General features: G+C 32.9%; 1 protein-coding gene across 6 annotated transcripts in view; it reads right to left on the bottom strand.

Annotated features, from left to right (window-relative positions):
- LOC124364748 (protein PRY1-like) overlaps nucleotides 1–21,929 on the bottom strand; it is a 189,820-nt gene that overhangs the window by 84,029 nt on the left and 83,862 nt on the right. For all 6 annotated transcript variants that reach the window (XM_046820462.1, XM_046820470.1, XM_046820495.1 and 3 more), the window contains exon 2: nucleotides 25–75. In XM_046820462.1, the coding sequence (XP_046676418.1) occupies nucleotides 25–75 (51 nt within the window). The remainder of the gene's footprint in view (nucleotides 1–24; nucleotides 76–21,929) is intronic.

Genomic DNA, 21,929 nt, shown 5'->3' with positions numbered 1-21,929 from the left:
AACTATATAATACGTTCAACTTACATAATACGTTCCCAGTTGACATTGTCGCCTGTGGGGGGTTTGACAGTCGACCTGAAACACAAAAGTTAGTTAATTACCTCAATACAAATCTAAGGCACAAGTTACTCTATATTTAAAACTTTGCGGAATAAATTAAAATAAACCCGACCGACAGGGACACCGGCGGTAAAGTTAAATAACGTAACTGCAATCGATCGTACACCAACTCTTTTCAACTATGACAATTCTATCTTTATTCCTCACAGTATACAGAGTGTTACATGTTACATCTTCAGCACATGGCAGCAGACACAAAACTAGCAAACATGACCATTTAACATGTATAACTGTATCCATTATCACTGTGTACTGTGCTGAGAGTTACTCCATATTTCGTACTATAAATATTGTTGCAGTAGCAGCTCTGAGACGGAAATTGAATATTTCTTCAAGTACTACGGCTTTATTGATTGAACCATTGTTCTGCTGTATTTAAGAACTTTTGTGAAATGCAGCGACTCTGTAGGTTCCGCCATTTTGACGGCACTACTGCCATGTAATTTACGGAACAATGTGAAAGAGTCGAAAGTGCAGCCAATAAACTGTTCCACAATCCAAAAATGCTGTAAAGAAAGACAATCAAACCAATGCATCGTAAAACGAGAATATAACGGCAAACTGACACGTTGGCGGATTGGCTTCAACAAATCCAACCTGAAGCCACAATACAATGATTGTGTCGAGTAAGCGACGCGTTACAGTCGCTACGCGCTCTCCGAGGGAAGTGTGATTGCTTCGGAACTGACTCACGGACCACCAAAGACGAAACGGCAGAGGAAGTCATAAACCTGGAAAATGTGAGAGACTGTTTTTTGTTACCACAATTGTGCAAGACCAATCAATGCTAAGAATGGCCGTGGGAGGTAATTCAGTGAATAGCGATTTGCGTTCTAGCGGTTAGTATTCTTTTATAATCTTCAACAATTATTCTTCACTAATTATTCTTTCGAAGCAAATCTAATACAGCTAAACAGTTGTTAAATGTTAGATGTATTAAACATTTGTGAATACATTATTTTTCCACATTCAGAAACGCGACTAATTCATTGTATGAGAACCTAATAGGGGAGAAATCGATCGTCAGTTGCGTTGTTTTTATGGTAGTCGAAATGAAAGGGTAGAAAAATTGTCAAAAATACCAATTGAGAGAACAGTTTTCTTGTTATACTGTTTTATACATTTAACAATCAGATAATCTCAGACAATCAGGATCATATTTATATTAGTGTTAGTATGACGAAACAAATTGACCAAAATGATTACTTACAGGAAAGATTAAGAAGTTTTACAGATCCCAGGTGCAAAATTAATTCTGAATGATGAAATAAATCTTCATAACTACAATTAACTCGTATTTCTTTTGTTTATAAGGAACCACATCTTTCATTACGTTTCTAAAGGTAATATAAATATAAATGTATAAAAAACAAAAATGAATAAACGAAGATTGGTTTACTTAAGTGGCTATCCTGATTTTAGTTCTATAATGAAAATGTTAAACTGTAACAGATTTCTAATCTAAATTTTGTAGAATTATTAAAAATGTCATTTCACAGATATAATCAATACACGCCCACACGCTTTTTGGGTTTTTTTTTACATGTCTACTTGTTTCACAGAAACAAATCTCACATTTTATTTTTTAACTTTACTCTATAAATATTTAAAATATGAAACTAACAGGGAGCATTAAAAGCGTTTGAATGCGTATTGATAATATATTAAAAATTATATATACCCGTAGCTAACATTGATGTATATATGTACCTACTGCTGCGATAGCTACAAATCAAGTCGCAGACAGTAATATATATGCTGATGTTATTAAAGCTGAGATAGTAATATAACCCGTCGCTAACATTGATGTATATATGTACCTACTGCTGCGATAGCTACAAATCAAGTCGCAGACAGTAATATATATGCTGATGTTATTAAAGCTGAGATAGTAATATAACCCGTAGCTAACATTGATGTATATATGTACCTACTGCTGCGATAGCTACAAATCAAGTCGCAGACAGTAATATATATGCTGATGTTATTAAAGCTGAGATAGTAATATAACCCGTAGCTAACATTGATGTATATATATGTACCTACTGCTGCGATAGCTACAAATCAAGTCGCAGACAGTAATATATATATGCTGATGTTATTAAAGCTGAGATAGTAATATAACCCGTAGCTAACATTGATGTATCTATGTAACTACTACTGCGATAGCTACAAAATCGAAACGTAAATTGTGATGTACCCAAGTTATAAAATAAACTCATACACAACGGCGTTTGTACTGCTTCGATAGTCACAAAAACTAAGTCAAATATGATGTTATAGTGATACAATAAAAATGGTTGATATAAGCTATGTACAACTGCTGAGGTAGTGGTAATGCCGACTGGCGGACAGCGTAAACCGCCGACTTCCAGCGTCTCGGCGTAGTCACGGTAGATTTCTCTCTCTAATAACGAGAACTGTTCAGCTGGATCTAATCATGCCAATGGCACAGTTAATTGCGTTTACTGTTATTGAATGTCGCGGTTATCAGGTGCATTGTGCTCACAATCGTTCTGAAACCTCCCACTCATAACTACAACACAAGCGTTTCATTGTTCTCCTTGCTTATTTATTAACTTTGTAAAGCACTTTCTATTATAACAAAAAATATCTTTTTTAGGAACAGACAGTATTCATGGAAAATGGTTTAAATGTGTGGGAAGTTGACGTTTGAAATAATTAATCGATTTGTATTGTCGTCGTGCACGACTACTAAACGCTGACATTATGTATGAGTTTTACTTGTAGCTGGTGGACCAGAACAGCAGGTACCGCGGGAGGTCTGGGCCACTTATTCCGCGCGTGATAAGTCATAAATGTAGGTACCAGCGCCTTAACATTATCATTTCCCTCTACTACTCTAACATTGGCATTTCTTCCCGTCTGCCGAAAGTTGGCACATGCCATGAAAATCGTGTCACAGCTAAAAAATTCTCAGATGTAGATTTTAGGTAAAAGTTGAATATTTGATCTTAGAATTTAATTACATCACAAAGTGTAAGCTAAAAATATAATCCAATAAAGGATATAATATAAACATTGAAATTTATATATTCTACTAGTTAAAACAAGAAAGACTACTAATTATTTAAGAAATCTATAGTAATAATTGGTTGTCAAGGAAGGAAGGTGCCACTTTCTGACAGACTTATTTCGTAAAGTTCACGAAACGGAGCCAAGGGATTCAGTTCTCTTAGAGGCTTATTAAATAAACATTACACCAATATCCTTCGTTTTAAATCACCACATGGTTCAATAATAATGTTTATTATAGTTTTATTTCTTAAAAGTCTAAGGAAATCAGTTTAATTCAATGGATAAAATCACTCCAAATAGACATTTAATCAAATTTAAAAGTAATTATTGTACTAAAAGGTTAATGATAAAAATAAACTAATAAAATAGAAGATGTCGGAAAAAATTATAAATTAATTAATTGACCTACTCACCTAATTTAATAAAACGTCAAACAATTAGTATGGTTAATACCATAATTTCAATAATTGTATATCCAAAAATTGAATGTAATATGTTATATTTTGTGAAGAATGAATATTGTATAATCAAAATCAAAATTGAAACAGTCTATAAGAATAACGTTATTTTTCTACGCAAGAGTTAGTTAAACATTGTGAAACACTAGAAATCAAGCATATTGTGGGTTAGTAAATAAATATTTATAAAAATTATTTTTTAGAATTGTTTGTTTTTCCACACAATTGTTAATTAAAAACTAAGAAATAGTAAAATTTTTAAACTATACTAAAACGCACACATTAAAACAAATTGTTTTAGTATTATGAGACTCTAAAACAAATATTCAACAAAACAACATTGTTTCATAATGAGTAAACAATAATTTACCATGCAACAGTTTTAAAGTTATAACGTAAATAACCAACTTCTCCTCCGAAAAAGAAATTAACCAACTGTTCAAAATCGGATGTCTCATGTTATGTGGCTTATGTTCTTCAGTTTAACTTATGGAGCAGTTTAACACAAGATCGTGTAGAATGGTTTACGACGTCTGAAAGCACAACTGGCGACTTCCAGAGGCTCCAGCTGCAGAGCCTGTCATTGCGATCCGCTCCAACAAATACTCTAATGGCCGTTCTCAGCCCAAGGCCCGCTCCGCATCTCCCTTCATCATACTCCAATTAATCCATTGTTCTGAAGCCATTACAACTCTCCATTCCGGGGCTATCAATAGTAATGGCTGTGGAATCCGAGGTACCCTCCCCCACAGTTTAGGTCTGTATCTATCTATGGTCTAATTTAGCGCAGGCTTGTTGGATACAGGTACCGTGAAATTCAAGGACTAATAAAAATTTTGAATTTTACAGGCTGTATTATTGGTATACAGGAATGTAAGTAACCACGAGATAAAGTTCAAACTTTCCATACTTTCGAATTTAAAAATGTTCAAATCTTCCAAAAGTTCGACTGTGTTTTCAGATTTTAATCACGAGTAACAGTGAATTATGAAACCCCTTTTGATACCTTTAAATACTGTATTACAAAATATAGCAAGGCAATGCACAGATTATTAACAGTCTTTAACTGGACTAAAGCATTCAAGCTGTAAAGGCAAAATTCGGCATGGTGATCATTCAGTCAATCCAATTGTACTATTAGACAGAGCTTCTACCTTGTTACCTCCGCTTGTTATAATATCTTTTTGTGCATGAAACGAAGGCAAGTCTCAAAACACTTGAAATCTGAGCATCTGAAAATCCCCGACTGAGATGCTATTCTGGGTGGAAAGCGTGAACAAGCTACAGCTCTTAATGAACGGACCTTCACTGGTTCCACTCCAGATGTAGGCCTACCACCACGCCGCCGTTCCATACATCCATCGTTCCTGGGCAACTTTCTTGGCTATTCTCCTTCTATTAGAGCAGACTTCGTTGACAGAAAATCTAAAGTAGAGTAAATGTAGCACTGAACAAATAGAGTAACTTAAAGATGTGCATTCCGTTTTCGTTTTGGTTAATTTCAAAACTGGCCGAAAAGAAGTTTAAGACACCAAAGGCATGAAAATAGAAACATTTTCATCACTCTTGAGGAATCGTGGGCACTTAAAGTAACCAATTTGGCTAACCAATTTGGTTCTTAGAAAACCGACTTAATGAAAGGATGGCATTTATTACAGTATTGTACATGAAATATCTCGAAGGGTATGGTATATTTTATATATAAGTAGTGCCATTTTAAATACCTATGATTCTTGATATGATTAAAATAATATATTTTTCTTTATTTAAGGGACAGTACTGTAGGGAATACTATTCCATATAACAATTATTTTTAAAATACACCAGCCAAAACCAATTATATAATCAAAAAGAAGTTTAGATAATGTATTAGCAGGGAGAATCAGTAAAATAATTCCTCCTTTAGAAGAAAAGAAAAGTGATATGTTGACTTTGGGTAATGTGCAACTTTGAAGCCTAGCGGCTTGTTAAGGAAATCCAGACCTGTTACAAAGAATGTAATATAATACTAAACTACTTATTTTCCCGCACACCAATATATAAATCGGACATATAAAAGTAATTGAATTTTTGTGTATACATTTAAACAGTATTACATATGAGGATATAATGTAAACATTAAAAAAACTTGTATATACTTAAAAATGGAAATCCATCAAATAATCATGTTTTAAGAATATATCAGATATTTAATTTGTAACTAAACAATATCAGTTTTTAAGAATTCACATGACAAATTGAATGTTCATGAGATTATTTGAGTCAGCTTCACTTTGCGACACGTAATTTTTAAACTTTGTTTCGTTAATAATATTTTCTGTATTATACTTTTACAAATACATATCGCTTGAAACTTGTTATACTTAACGTTCTTATTCATAGACTTTTAATATTCCACAAACTCCAAACATCTTCTGGTCAACCGACACATACACACATTATATATATATATATATATATATATATATATATATATATATATATATAAAATGGTAGTACATTCACCCAGCAAGTGAGAGATCCGGGTTCGACTCCCGGCGGAGCAAGTACTTTTTTGTGATTCAATGTTTATTGAAACTTAAAAAAGGCTATTGCCATTTATACAGTTTAATGTATTTATATATATATATATATATATATATATATATATATATATATATATATAAAATTGTATAAATGGCAATAGTCTTATTTAATTTCAATAAACATTGAATCACAAAAAGTACTTGCTCCGCCGGGAGCATTTGTATATGTATATGTATGCATTTGTATATGGAAGCCTATACCTTGTGATACATAATTTTTAAAGGTAATAGCTTACTGAATTGAATGCCACAAACCGCATCTCAAAGGAATTATTCTATCAGAAAATAGAGCATTTTTTAGTATTGAAAAATTTACTGATGTTCAACAATGTAATTTTAACATGGTTTCTTGCCACAAAATGTGTTACACTAATTTTTTAGCATTTTTTTAAATGTTCAATTAAAATAAAATAAACAATTTATTTTTAAGCTGGTTCTATTAGCACAAATTTGCCAGTTTTTATTACAGTACAATTATGGAAATACTTATGTTATTGATTTCTTATTACAAATAAAAAATAATGTATGCTGTTAGAAAAGTCTTACAACAAACGTTTTACCTGCATTTTGGTGTCAAAGCAATTGTTCGAACTGTGTTCCTTCTACGGTTTGACAATGAAGCCAATCTTGTGTAAAATGATTCGACAGAGTTGCCTAACATTTCTTCAGTTATCAAAGCAATCTCCCTCTATAATCCTGTTTCTTAGGTCTTCCAAATTATGAGGCTTTCTTCTATAAACATTGGATTTTAAAATGACCCCATAGGAAATAATCGATTGGTGACAAATCCGGAGATCTTGGAGGCCATTCGATTTCTCCTCTTCGGCCAATCCATTTATGAGGAAACCTTAAATCCAAATACTCTCTTACCTGTCTCCCATAATGGGGTGGAGCACCATCCTGCTGAAACCATACATTATCAAACTATTCTCCTGATGCAATTTGAATAGCTGGGATTATTTCATTTTGGAGCATATTGTAGTAAAGTTCGGCATTTAAATTTCCATTGATGAAAAAGGGTCCAACAATTTTGTTACCTAAAATTCCACACCATACGTTCAGTTTTTGTGGTTGCTGTGAATGGGACTCAGTAAATCCAATGTGGGTTTTCACTAGCCCAGTAACGGCAATTGTGCCTGTTAACATTGCCATTTAGGAAAAAAGTTGCCTCATCAGAAAATAGTATGTTGGTCAGAAAATCTCTATTGTCATCACATTTGCGCATCACAAGTTTCACAAAACTCAACTCTTCTGTCGTAATCATCCTCACTTAACTGTTGGACTAAATGAACTTTAAATGGTTTGTATTTATTAATTTTCAAAATCTTACTCACAGACATAGGGTGCATATCATGTTGCTGTGCAGCTTTTCTGAGCGATGTATGTGGGTCTTCAATAAATGTTTGCAAAACATCTAGTGCATGTTCTTCATCTGTTGCAGATTGTATCCTACCCGACTTTGGCCGATTAACGTACACTCCCTTGTCATTTCAAAACGCTCAATAGTTTTTGATATTGTTGAAACACTTATGGGATTCCTTTCTGGGAAAGTGTCATTAAACAAATTACAAACTTCCCGATAAGATCTTTGACGATCGCCATATCCTCGCATCATCAACAGAGTAATTCGTTCTCTTTCAGACAATTCCATTAAAATGCCAAATAAAAACTGAACTAACTAACTACTGTAATTAGATAACTTGTTGACAGCAATGCTTCAGAGACACTGATTAACTCGACAGGAATGATATGACCTTTGTCCATTTGTAATTCCCAAGCTTAGACCTGTCCCTAGTGAAAGCTCCATGCTCAACAAACTGAAACCTGTAGACCAGATGATTAATAAAACAATAATGTTTCTCATAGGCTAGTGACCTTTGTCTCTTTAAAACCTTCCTGCTGACTGGAAAACACCAAGTACAGATTCATAAGTAATCAGAGAAAGTGACTCATAAGTTTTTATTCATTGTAATAAAAACTGGTAAATTTGTACTAAATGAAACCAGCTTAAAAATAAATTGTTTATTTTATTTTAATTGAACATTTAAAAAATGCTAAAAAATTAGTGTAACACATTTTGTGGCAAGAACCATGTTAAAATTACATTGTTGAACATCAGTAAATTTTCAATACTAAAAATGCTCTATTTTCTGATAGAATAATTCCTTTGAGATGCGGTTTTGTGGCATTCAATTCATAAGCTAATTACCTTTAAAATTATGTATCACAAGGTATAGGCTTCCATTAAGAATATTCACGATAACCCTCGGCAGGACGTCCCCCGTTGGGTGTGACATAACAAAACATTTGTTCCAAAAAGTAGATGCCCAATCTCTATCACGATTGTAAGAGGTTTCAAATTTATATTTAAATTATTAAAGGATATATTTGGGTGTTTCCAGACATAATATACACCCTGTATATACAAACTACTGAAAGTGTCAACCAGTGGTAAATAAACATAACCTGTTCGCTATGAAATAAATGTTCCGTGATTTTCTTTCAAACCGTAATACGTACTGATGATATTTAAAAACCAGTAACGTACTGGGTGCTTCACCGTTACATTGCAAATATGTCGCACCATTCCCATGTATGTGTTGACAGCTTTAAAAAAAACGGATCACATCTACAACTATATAATTATTGTACATATAAAAACGTAACAAATATAAATTTTTGTTCTCATATATATATATATATATATATATATATATATATATATATATATATATAGAGAGAGAGAGAGAGAGATATGGGATATATATATATATATATATTTGGAGAATACAAAAGTTACCTCAAAAACAAACAATATATATTTGTTTGTGTGTGCGGATACACGCACGCACTCACATATATCCAACAAATATTTATTATAAACCCAATAAATAAATATTATAAACATATAAATATATACAAACAAAAATAATGAAAGGCTGAAAATTAATGATTATAACTAATTTTCGGTTTATGCAGAGATGAAAGGAGACATATGTAACCTCGTGTTATATTTCTACTAGTAAAAACACTTTTGCTTAACCTTGAATCTGTGTGAGTTCCCAACTTAATTCTGTAGAAGTTCGCAGGAACTAGAAATAAATACAGGTACCAATCGTATAATTGAAGATGAAGTGTGAAAAGCTACTCTACAATTGAATAGCTCTCATTACCGACGGATGAGAGCCGGTTTGTTGTTAGTGTCTGACAAACTCTGTTTCTTTACTACCACAACAAACAGCACGCAATTACTACCGCTAACACAGAAGCACAGTTAATTGCACTCATCCCACTCGTACTATATCATATATTTGGGACTGAAATTTTATTATTTTGCTTGAATAAAAATATTCGTAACCAATTTCATGTTTTTAAATGATTTTTCCTGTGAACTTAAATCCTGGATTTTACAGGTAAAATATCGATACTCCACTACCTACGTTAAAAGTTTTAAGGTACTCCAGATCCGGTATATAGCAGAAATTAGAATTGTTCCCTTTTATGGAAAAGATGTAACACAGGAATCTACGTGCACAACACGATGTACGAGGTACGATTAAAAACTTCCTACAGTCGATGTCGAGAGACACCCACCGCCGTCGCCAGCTACAATTTTACAATTTTGTGGAGCAGCAGTTGGTATTATTACTCCTGGAGGATGAATTACGTTGGCGGGAAACGGCGCATCACTGGCGGATTCTGTTGACCTAGTAATTTATTAACCACACTGAAACGCCTGGGTTTGTCCAGTTCGGATTGTCTTTGCCCAATACAGTTTAGATGTTGCTAAAGGCTTTCTTTAGAATGCCGTTTCGTACAAAGCAACTCTGGAATACTGTAATTTCATAAACATTAAATTATAAATCCTTGAAAACAATCCAGTGGTGACCGAAGTTTACTTACTTGTATACATTTTACTGTTACATGCCAATTAGTGATATTTCTAAAATGACATAATTATATGGAAATTAAGTAAGTTACTTGAAAATAATACTTTATTTTCTGTGCTAGGATTAATATGAATAAAAATATCACTGCTACAATCGAACGTATTAAATTAGGAAAACGAAAATGAACAGTTAGGGTTAAGCAAGTTAGCAGTTTAGGGTGTCATTAATATAATTTAAATCTTTGGATTAAGACTCGTATCTAGACGTTGCTAACGGTAATAAAGTCTTAAGATAGGCTATTTGGACTTCGCTGTGCTGAGGCCCATCCCGTTATTAGACCACCACCAACAGCACCAATAATGCATATCTAGTTATAAAAATGAGTGGACGTGCAGAGCTGTAGCGTGATTGGCTGAAGCTGAACTATTCAATTATCAATAGGGTTTCCTTATCACAGGTTTGCCAGCTGATGCTGTCTTCTTTGTTGAGATGATGTTCTATTTTTATTATTTCCAAGGGTCCTCTCAATATACTTGTACTCAATAATAACATGGAATCACTGCCAGTATTTTAAATCTTCCATAGTATTTTCAACATTCCATCCTCAAGGACAACGAGAGAAATCCTAGAATTTAGAGCCAGTGATAAAAAAGTAATAATGGTCACTGATCAGAACCTTAGAGTACAAAACTATTCCCAATAATCAGCAATATGTATAACACTACATCATTGTGCATTGGAAAAGAAGTTGAATGTTTTCACAAACATGTACAGTAGTGTAACCATACAATTAACAAACATCGTCCAGTTTGGTTCACAATTTCTTTAATGGAGATCCGTCAGACTTTGGAGAGCGGGGATTTAAACTGTGGCAGATCTAGTTGTGTTTCACTTCCTTGTAGTATCTGACTGACTGATAGAGGGTGACTTAAACAATGTGAATATGTAACGCGGGCTACGGAAACAAAGGAGGCAGCAGTAAAACAATACAGCCGCTGTAATCTGAGAAAATTGCTACAACCTAATGGCGGCCTTGAACCTGTGAAGGCGTCTCGGTGCAGGATTATCCCAGAGATAACAAAGAGAGACGAGGCATCATGGATGTGCTGGTGCTTCTCTCCTTGGGATCGCTTCTTTCGCGACTATTAAATTGGTCCGATATGATTTTGGATTTAAATACATATCGGGATACAATATTAATTGTAACATCATTATAACATCAAGTATCCGACATTGATGTTATAATGAATTGCTGATCCATCTATTGCACTGAATTCAAATAAACGAATTTATACAGATGTATCACTACGACTAAGATCGTGAATTCTTGACAGATCGACTTTCTGATGAATCAGGTAAATGACTGATTCAAAATTGATGTTAAGGCCAATTTCACGCAATCGCAACAGTTTTTCTTAAAAACCATATTCTAAGTCAAATAGATGTATTTATTAAATTTACATGAATTTTATAAGGAAAAAATGCAATAAGTATATTTTATTGAGCACCATCAGGAGGAGTAGAGCTCGAAGGCTAAAACCATGTTCTGCATAATTGTTTTTAACTTTTATAAGTGCATGGATTTTAATTAAATTCAAGACAACTTTTATGTGACAATTGATAACCAAAGAAGTTGAAAAGTAGGCTTTAGATCCGTATAGGGTTAGACCCATAAGATTTAAGCCTTTTAATCCTTATATTTAGTTTTTTATTTAAAGTTGTGTACAGTAAGGTCTTGTCCAAAAAATAATCCATATCGGAAAGTTTTGTTTTATTATCATTTAATATTATTTAAAACTTTTTTCAATTACTCCAAGAGTCTTCAAAGTTTTGTATTATATTTTATTTTAAAGGTACTATTATGCAACCTGCACCACAGCGTAAGGCTAAGTCTGCGCCTTTGAGAACGTCTCTAATCAAAAGCACGGCTTCGATTCGCAAGGTGGTGAATTTAAATTTACAAATGGCTTTTGACTACTTTTTAACGTTTAATTTAATCAGTTAAAATTCCATTAGCGAAGAGAGAACTTACTAAAAATATTCAAGCGCATTTCCAGTTTGTGTACGTTGAGTATACGAGTAATTTTAAAATTATTATGTGATTCATTTAAATAATTTGATTTTAATATCCTACATCACATTTTTAAGTAATGTCGGGAAATGTAACAAACCTTTATAAGAGTGCCAATGTTGTAACCATGACATATCACATGTCTACGAACAAACTTTAGGAGATTAAGGATTTAAAGTTCCGCACTACTCTATTGGGGTAAAATTCAATATGGTAGCCATCAGATGAAATGTGAGGGAGCCACGAGGGTACAAAATACATTTTTCATTACTCAGGACAATTATTGTTTCTGTTTTCTAGAGAGTAGGGTTTCTAAGCATAACAATACACGTTCCATGATGAATATTTTTCTAATCATATTGAGTGCAAATATAAAACATCATATGAATATCATTTGGATCTTATTGATTATAACTATTTGTTAAAAATGTGGAAGATTAAGAAACCAAGAACTAAATTTACTAACTGGACCTCCTGAATTTCTGACGGAATCACAGATTATGGGCTACCAGAAACTAGATGGTATGACAGCCGGAGGCTTCAGACAGTGAAGTACTCTAGAGTTCAGTAAGACCAAGACCTTTCAGAACCAAAGGCAACAGGGTGTTAAGAGATTAGGTAATTCTAGATATACGGGCTTCTACTGATGGGATACCTCAGGAGGCAAAGCCGACATATAAATGGGTGAGTTTAAAAGTTCGATTTAGAGACTGATAGCTTTCTGATTGTCACAAGAGACGAGGTTACTTGGACCTTGAAAGGTTCCTGTGATCGGAAATTTCAATCGTTGAAATGATCCCTAGGCTGAAGACCTAGTCGATGTGAACTGGACTTTACGACAATAGTTAGAAATTTAGGTAGGTAATCCTACACGTATGTTGGTCATATAACTCGTAACTTATTAGAAGTTAGTTAGGTTTCCCAAGAACTAATAAACACTCAGAGACCTAAGTTTTCAGGATGCAAATAGTCGGAAACTCTAAAGTCCAGGTCTCGAAAAGCCCAGATCTCCAAAAGTCGTCTTAAAAAGTCCTGGTCTTCAACATTCCATTTCTTCTGAAGTCCAGCACTTTTACGCACTCCTACTGAAATCCATCGTATTGTTGTTGGGAGGATTACAAAAGCTATTATGTTTATATTTAAAACAGTATATTTACTATCATTAGCATACAGCTACTATTAGGCAAATCTACGAGGCAAGACTGACGAATAAACTATGTTGCTATGTTATACTATTCAATCTCATGATACTGATAACTACTGTCGGCGAGAAAGTACGTACGTATATTTACATTTTTAACTGGAAATAAAAAAAAAATGAGATCAAATTATTGATTATAAGGAAATAAAACCTTAACCAATGCTTGATCAGTAATGTCAACTTTAGTAACTGTAATAATATCTCGATCCATTGAGAATAAATATTAATGAAAACTTTAGGAAAAGAACCCGATTATATTTACATGGCAGCAAAGCGAAGTTGAAAGAACTGTTTGAAGAAAACTAGTTACTCAGTTATGAAAAGTTTACACTGTAAAGTGGTTGTTCTTCTTAAGAATTATATCTTGGGAGTTTTACAATGTAATAACTTTTACTGCATTAGATGTTAATTTACCAAATCCTTGTTAAAGCCTGAGCATTTCGTTCAAAACCAAAGCACTGTAATGGTACAAATGTATAGCGAATTTCTTAGTAAAAAACAAAATATAAAAAGTCTCTTGGCACCATAACATCTTGGTATACATAGCCGTATTTATAGTGTGGAGGAAAGTCATAAAGAATTTGTAAGCCGAGTTATCAATGTATAATGTGTAGTCGTAAATTATTTAAAAGTTCGAATATTTAAACGTTACCTACGGCATAAGTTTTATTACTTTGATCATACCGGTGTGATTGGACTTCAGAACGCAATTTTCAGACACGAAGTACGTGTGATGTTTCTAAACATAGCAATATTATTGGGTGTTCTTGGATGTAAGACAGACCGGGGCTTAGCCAGTATGAGCCTAATCTTCGTATCGAATTGAAAAATATGCAGTATAACACAACTGGGTCATGGAAGGGTAGTTGCAGAAGAACGAGGTTGTTTTAAATATAATAAAATAATTATCACAACTATTTTCAAACGCCATTTTCTTTTAATAATGTTATTCGCATTTATATACAGTGTTGTTTTGGGTTTCCATTTATTACGCGACATAGAATTCTTTCAAATTACAGCCCGAGATATTTCACAGGACATTTCTGCTGAAGAAAAGATTGTGCTGGACAATTTCTTTGTTGTATGTGAATTCCACCCCTTATACTTTCAACAATAACTACGTTAGTAGTTCATACGAAAAGATCATAGATAGAATAGTCTGTGATTTTAGGAAATAATGGATTGAGATACTCAATGATCGCTTAAATAAGGCATTGCGTCTCTAGTTGTATTCTCTCTATTCTTGAGTTATCGGTCGTATAATGCCCTTACAATTGTGACCGTAAACGAAGGCGCACATAATTACACGTATAATAAAAGTTAGAAGAGCATGCAGGACCTTACGCTGATCTGCCTCATTATTGAATGTCTAGACAAAAAAGAAATACAAGTCACATTTGAATCACTAAGTACGTAAATAAAACTCGTAGAAATAGGTAATTAAGTATTTTAATACAAAGATTAAAAATTGTTATTCATTTAATTATTCATTCTTACACGTTACAACACCACGAAATAAATATTCAACAACATCCTGAAAATACTATTTCTGAAATAACTTTATAATACTATTGCATATTTTTTAGTCAACTGATGACCATAAATTAAGACAGAGCATATTTTAAAATCCTGCACCTTAGAATCTTTACAGTCGAACGCACACCCATTATAACAATTATACGGAATTATGTGAATAAATAAAGTCAAAGTAAAGTATTTAGATAACATATTTACCTGAGTGAGTAAATCCATAACATATAATGACTTTACTCATCTCTCATAAGATGATCAGAAGGGTACGTTCAAGTATAATTTACACAAGGTGAAGACTAATAAAATGTGTTGATGATGTAACCATTAGTAATCAAATTGAGCAGCCAAGGAACCAGGTGCACAATCGTTTTGAGCGATTCCGAGTAAAACGTGCAGCTAAAATCTTTGAAGCTCGCAGATATAACACTACAGAGCTTATGTTAAATCCTTTTCAACAAAGATCTTGACAGAAATACTTGTATATGAATGACTGTACAAAAAATAACACCACACAATGTTTTTCATTGAGCCGTTACGTATAAGGTAAACAAAAATAATAGGTATTGCTAATAGCATTGTACACAGCTTTCAAAGTCATAAATATAACCTCACACAGCTCAGGTTAATCCTATTCTACAAAGAGCTTGACAGAAATACCCGTATATGAATGACTGGAAAGATTAATCCCACACAATGTTTTAAGTACACTAAGCCGTTATGTATAAAGCTCATAAAACAAAGTTAAGATGAGTTGCTAACAGCCTTGTGACCAAATTTCAAAGTCGTAAATATATCGTCACATAGCTTAGGTTAATCCTTTTCTACAAAGAGCTTGATAGAAATACTAGTATATAAATGACTATAAAAATAGTAACATCATACAATGTTTTTCACTAAGGCGTTCTGTATAATAAAACTAAGTTCAAAAGAACTGCTTGTTGATCCATTTCTATATAGTGAAATTGATCTTATCTTCAAATAATTCAACAGATTTGATGTTAATCTAGGTTTTCGGCGTAGTATTCATAATTATTAAACAATGTTAAAAAATAGTTTAAATGTTGTTATTTTCCACATTGCCTACAACCTACAGGGAAATGTACAGGAATATAAAGAGTGAAAGGTTGACAGAATAAGTGGTAGAATCAACAATATTTAAGTCATTTGATCAACCGAAACCCTACTAAAGAATTTCCCAATCAACTAATTCTGGTTAAAAATATTTTTATTGTTTTATCTACATAAATAAATAATGACCGCACGACAGCATATTTCCAAAAATAGTGAAACAAAACTCCATAATCATTTCAGGTTTAACACGTTATAAAAATGACGGTATTTCACATCACACTATAACCAAAACTTCGTTTAACAGAATTTTCGCATAAAATAATTTATTATTGACCAAACTACCGTATAGGGAAATTTTAGATTGCCAAAATTTTCGTTTAACTTAATTAGATCGGACCTATCCGGTTAAACACTTTTAATCCAAGATCTGGGACAAGTGGTATTGGAAGAATGTCCTGGTTTCGTACATCCTCTTTAACTCCAACGGTCTGCTTATTATATTAATTAATAACTTTTAAGTCTGCCTCGGATAAATAGTTAGAAATTGTCTAGGAGTGATAAAAACATTTCAATCCAAAGGTTAAAGAGCTTATCGAGAAAACATTTATTTAGTTGGGAAGAAATCCTTGCTACAACCTTCAAAGACTGAGTGTGTGAGGTTGATGTTATGTTTTCTTAGTAATCTAGTCGTTTTATTAAAATAATTCATATCAGTTTCATAATATTGAATACATAATCGCATTGGGGAAACGATAATCTTGATCCATTTGCTTGCACGGAAGACGCTGAAACCATCAACTAATCTACTCAAGGTATAAGATAGTGTAACATTAACAAATCTCTTAGTATTTAGATCAAATTTAACAACAACTTCATATTTATTGCTACTTTACCACTATTGCGTTTTTGTTGAAATTTACGAACAAACATAAAAAACTGAACGCAATTTTCAGTGAAAGGTTATGTGTGTCTGTGATGAAAGAGATATTAGTATTACACTTGTATATACATTTCACTATGGAAACTATACATCGTTACGTACTATACAAAATGCAATAGTATTGACTGCCACGATCCATACGGCAGACCCTTCTCAAATTTATGGCCCTGGCGCTCACAACCCGACATCAGCCCCTACACTGATATTGTAGACACACACAGCCGGTGATACGTTCCTTTTTTTTACGGGAAACATTTAAAAAATTTTAAATCCATAACCCTTTAATAAAATTTATTTTCATGAAGTCATATAAAGTAGAAATTGTTTTAATCACTACGAGGATTATATTATTCACATTTCAAGTAGAAAATTTATGAAGTTTTGTAATCGGGTCCAAATAAAAACCTCTGAGAATAGAAACGTGACATTTTTACAATATGTACAATAAGTAACATATTCAGGGCATGACAAGTTTTATTGCTTAAGTTTTAAGGATACAAATATTTTCAATTATATTAAGAAAATTAAATCTTTTATAAGTATCTTTTTATTCCCTCCAGTCATCTGTCATACTGTAAAAATAATACCTTTACTTTATCTTCAACGTTTTTCTTCGGACCTGATTTTAAAATAATGTTCCAAATTTCTAACTTTCCACTTTACATTCCTACCACTCCTCGGGGAATAGTAAACAAATGTGTTAAATTTTGTATATCTTGAGAAAAGGTATGCTAAAGAACTGTGGTTAAATTTGCTTCTTAATAAATTCAAAAATATTACTACAAACTAAAATCGCACTAGCACTATCTTAAAGATAGATGGTTTCAATGCTAGGTCACTTTCATAGCGTGCAGAGAACTCAACACATCACTTATCGTCTCACTATCAGTAGCGCCAGTTGAATGAGAAAGAGATTCGTCCAGAGTATACCGTTTCTAGTGGTGAAAAGGTCAGTTAGCACACAGAGTTTCGATTCCATATATGACCATAGTATTCGGTGCTGGACAGGTCTGTCGTACTGTTCAACAATTAACTGTTTTGAATCTAAATAGTCCAAAAGTCATTACTCCACCATAACCACAAGACATAAAATGAGTCCATGTAAAAAGAGGAAATTAATGGAACCTAACATCATTGAAAGCTGAACGAGATGTCTAAGTATTCCAGCAGTATCTAGATCAATAAAATTTCATGGTTTTAGGTGTTGAATTGCTAAAAAACATTCCAAAATAACGAGATAGATGATCAGTTCAGTAACATATTCCAATATCCCAACAGCCGAGAGTCAACTTGTATAAGCACACCTCGTATTTCATGAAATCGACAGAGTAATTTCTCCTATGAAAGAGATCAATTGCCAGACACGATGGAGTTGGTGGGGATCGAAGTGGTACGGTATCGAAAAGGTTAAAAATATCAAATAATAATTTTTACACAGGTCGCAATTTCCTTAGCTTGATACACTTAATACCAACACACCAGACATGAGTATTAGAGTTAAATCGGCGCCAGCGAACTCTATAAAGACTGAAAGTGGCGAATATTGGTATCTCTGTCTTAGTCCGACTTCTCATGTGTCTGGCGGTTAGTTTTAAGTATGTCAGGCTGATAAAAATGTGATCTGAGAAAAACATTATTGCTTGATATTTGTAATCCTTTCGATACCATCCAATTTCAGCTCCTCCTCCCCTCCCCTCACCACCCAAACTAACGTGGCTGACGGTTGATTACAAAGACATCTAGAGAATTACAGTCAAACAGACATTACTGCGACGCGACAATCATGGATATTGGATAAAAAGCTTTCAGCACAATAACATTCTATAAAATATTTAGGGGGAGCTTACTCACTAAGATTGAGTTGCAATACACGAGTGAACGTCCTCACATTCTCGTACACAAAGAAAAGGATGTGTTCTAGAGTTGTTATGGATAGTTGCCATCAGAAGCCGTGGACATAAATATGGTGTCTGGTTGCTGTACATTACGCTGCCAGACGTTGTTCCTCATATAAACATAAGAATGGCTTACTTCGGTCTCAATCGAAATATTGAACGGTATACTTTGGCGAATCTTTACCAAACTGTAGCTCTATAATTGGGTATGAATACGTAAAAAATAATGAATAAAAGAATCAAGTTTCGGAAATGAAATTGGTGATATGAGGCTCGTATCGAAGAACCCGAGAGAACGGAATGAAAGAAGAAGTATACAGACGGACGGGCGGACAGACAGCCCTATTACTTTTTAACCTCAAAATCAAAATGTTACTCCCTAGAAATAAAAGGAACTTATGTATCACGTTTTAGGACCTTTCCATTATCGCACAGACAAATATACACACAGACGAACATTCTTTTGATAGTTTTACTCAAAAATCAATTGTGATCTTCCTTGGACGAAGAGGAATCTATATACCAAGATTCAAGTATTTGGGACCTTTCTGTCGAGAGTTACCACAAAGGCAGGCTGACGGCCAACGATACAATTTCAATATAGCCCTATCGGGATCTTAATAATCTTCAAAACCATTGACAGAGTAAGATAAAGGAGGTAATTTCTTTAAAAACCACTCTTGTAATAAATTAAATTATTTTCATTCCATCTTCCGAAACGTATTAATGTTTTTTATTTGTAAATCTAATGACCAAAGATAAATGGGTTATTTAAAATTTAAAATAAACGTCATTATAAAACGAATTACAATCAAAAATACATTGGCTTATCGAAACGATTGAAATGTTCCTCTCGTGGGGAAAAAGATTTTGAATTGTACGATAATACTCGCTTAAAAGCCTGTCTTGACTAGTAATATTAAGAAATATTTTAAATTGAACACTTTAATTCAAATACTGTATTATGAATAAATAACTTTTGAATCAAAAAGAACTATAATATTTGAATGAACGATGATGGAACATTGAAATTAAACCCCTCTCCCTCCCCCAATAACTTTAAAAAGATCTTTTTTGTTTTGAATAACACGTAGATATAATAAATAAAACAACAATTAGTTATCGAATCGTTAATTACATATCCTACAATTGTTGAGTTGTAAGGGTGCGTGATTGCACGTAAGCACTGGAGGAGGATTAAAACGCGCCCCAACGAGATGGTCGATCCGCTTTCAGCCCTACACTGCTCCTTCGACAGTGTTATACTGTACAACAAGTACAATATAGCGTCGCTCGATTTGTCTACTAGCTTATCTTCAGCGAGAATAGTAAACCATAGAATGTTATACAATTCTGAATGAATGTTTACTATTTTTAATGTGATCTTTCGTAACACATAATTCTTACTATATAATTTAATTCTTACACTTAGAGAGAAACTCGTAAGATCCAGAACTTTAAAGAATATATTTTAACCATGTTTATCTGTTTTATAATTTTATAACATGTAAAACAGTGATAGGTACAAAAGCATGCGAATGGATTGAATCTAAGCAGTTCTTACAGATCCATAAAATATCCCTGTGTACTGACTGGTGTGTAAGAATTTCTCACGTAACGAGCAATGTTAATGAAACCAATTTTGAAGAAGAAAAAATTTAGGTTTTGCACTTAAGAAACCACACAAACTATTATTTAAAAATATACATATTTTACTGTTTGTCTAATATTTACTAATGTTCGAAACTCTACGAGCTAATAATTTAAAAAAGTACTTTTTTATATTGTTTGTTTATCTTTTTCCTTTTCCCTTTATTATTTGGTTTGAATAAACCTTTTTAAAACAATCGGAAGTTACATTTACGTACTAGGACGCTGGAGGTAGCTGAATGCATTTAATATAATTGTAAGATTTAATTAAAGAATAACTGAGAACCTATAAAACACAATTTTATGTTGACACTTTAACATTTTATTCATAAACAAAATAATATGTAATGTTTGATTGTGTATTAGTTTGTAATATTAACTTAAATTATACTGTATAAATAACGTTAATACGATGGAATTTACGAGTATTACATTAAACATCCTATACAATATAACAATGATTGTATGACATTATGTAACATTAATTACAATAAAATAATAGCGACTACAATAAAATAATATTTTTTTTAAGAAAACTGATAGAAAAATTAGTCAAAGTATTAACAACTTTTTAACAAAGATTTTAAAATTACAACTGCTTGAACATTAATATTATAGTATCATTTTCTTGACTTACTAAATTGTAGTAAATTGGCGATATATTTGTTATCATAATAATGTATAATTCTTGGAAATATATGTTATAACTAGTTATGTAATTCTGTTACTTGTGAACTGTCTTGGGTGCTGGCAGTCCATAGCTGATACAGCTACTGAACACGTCTCAAGGAACTATTGTAGTTAAAGCAGTTACTGGCTTCATTTCAGTTATTTGTTGGGTTTGAACGCATGGTGTTGCGAATAAACCAGGTCAAAGTTTTATATTCTTTTAGAATGCATCATACGCGTTTCCAACACCTAAGATACAAAACCTTATATTATTTGTTCTAGCGAACATTTCAGTTTAAATTTACTTTTATACCTAGTCGTATAAATATATTACAAAATATCTATACTATTTTCACTTTGAAAAACAATACAGTAGTAAATAAAAACAACAGGTTTCTGAATAAACTTCACTCCTCGTAAAAGAATGATCACGTATTAATTAAATTCCTTGTAATCCAGTTCAAAGCAATGAGATGAGGCACCCAGTTCTTAAATCCCTCGTAAAAAAGGTTAAAATTTCTTCACTTTGTGCCGCTATATAGAAAGTATTTTAAACACTGCAACAATACATAACTTTTTATTAATGAGAGCCTAAAACCCTTACGTACTTACAAAGTTTCAACTTTAACAGTTAACGAGATTATGAATATTTTAATAAATCAGATAGGCAACATTTAATTAAGGAGAATTATTTAACCATTTAGCGCACTGACCCGTTTTCCACATTTGTAAATACATTTTCGCACATTAAACACAGAGTATATATCTGAAGCGGTAATAGAAACGTCTGACTAGACTGGTTTAGTA

The sequence above is a fragment of the Homalodisca vitripennis genome, chromosome 1 (assembly GCF_021130785.1).
Source record: "Homalodisca vitripennis isolate AUS2020 chromosome 1, UT_GWSS_2.1, whole genome shotgun sequence".
Lineage (NCBI taxonomy): Eukaryota > Metazoa > Arthropoda > Insecta > Hemiptera > Cicadellidae > Homalodisca > Homalodisca vitripennis.
Note: the sequence above shows the minus strand (reverse complement) of the source record. Positions and strands in the feature narration are given on the sequence as shown.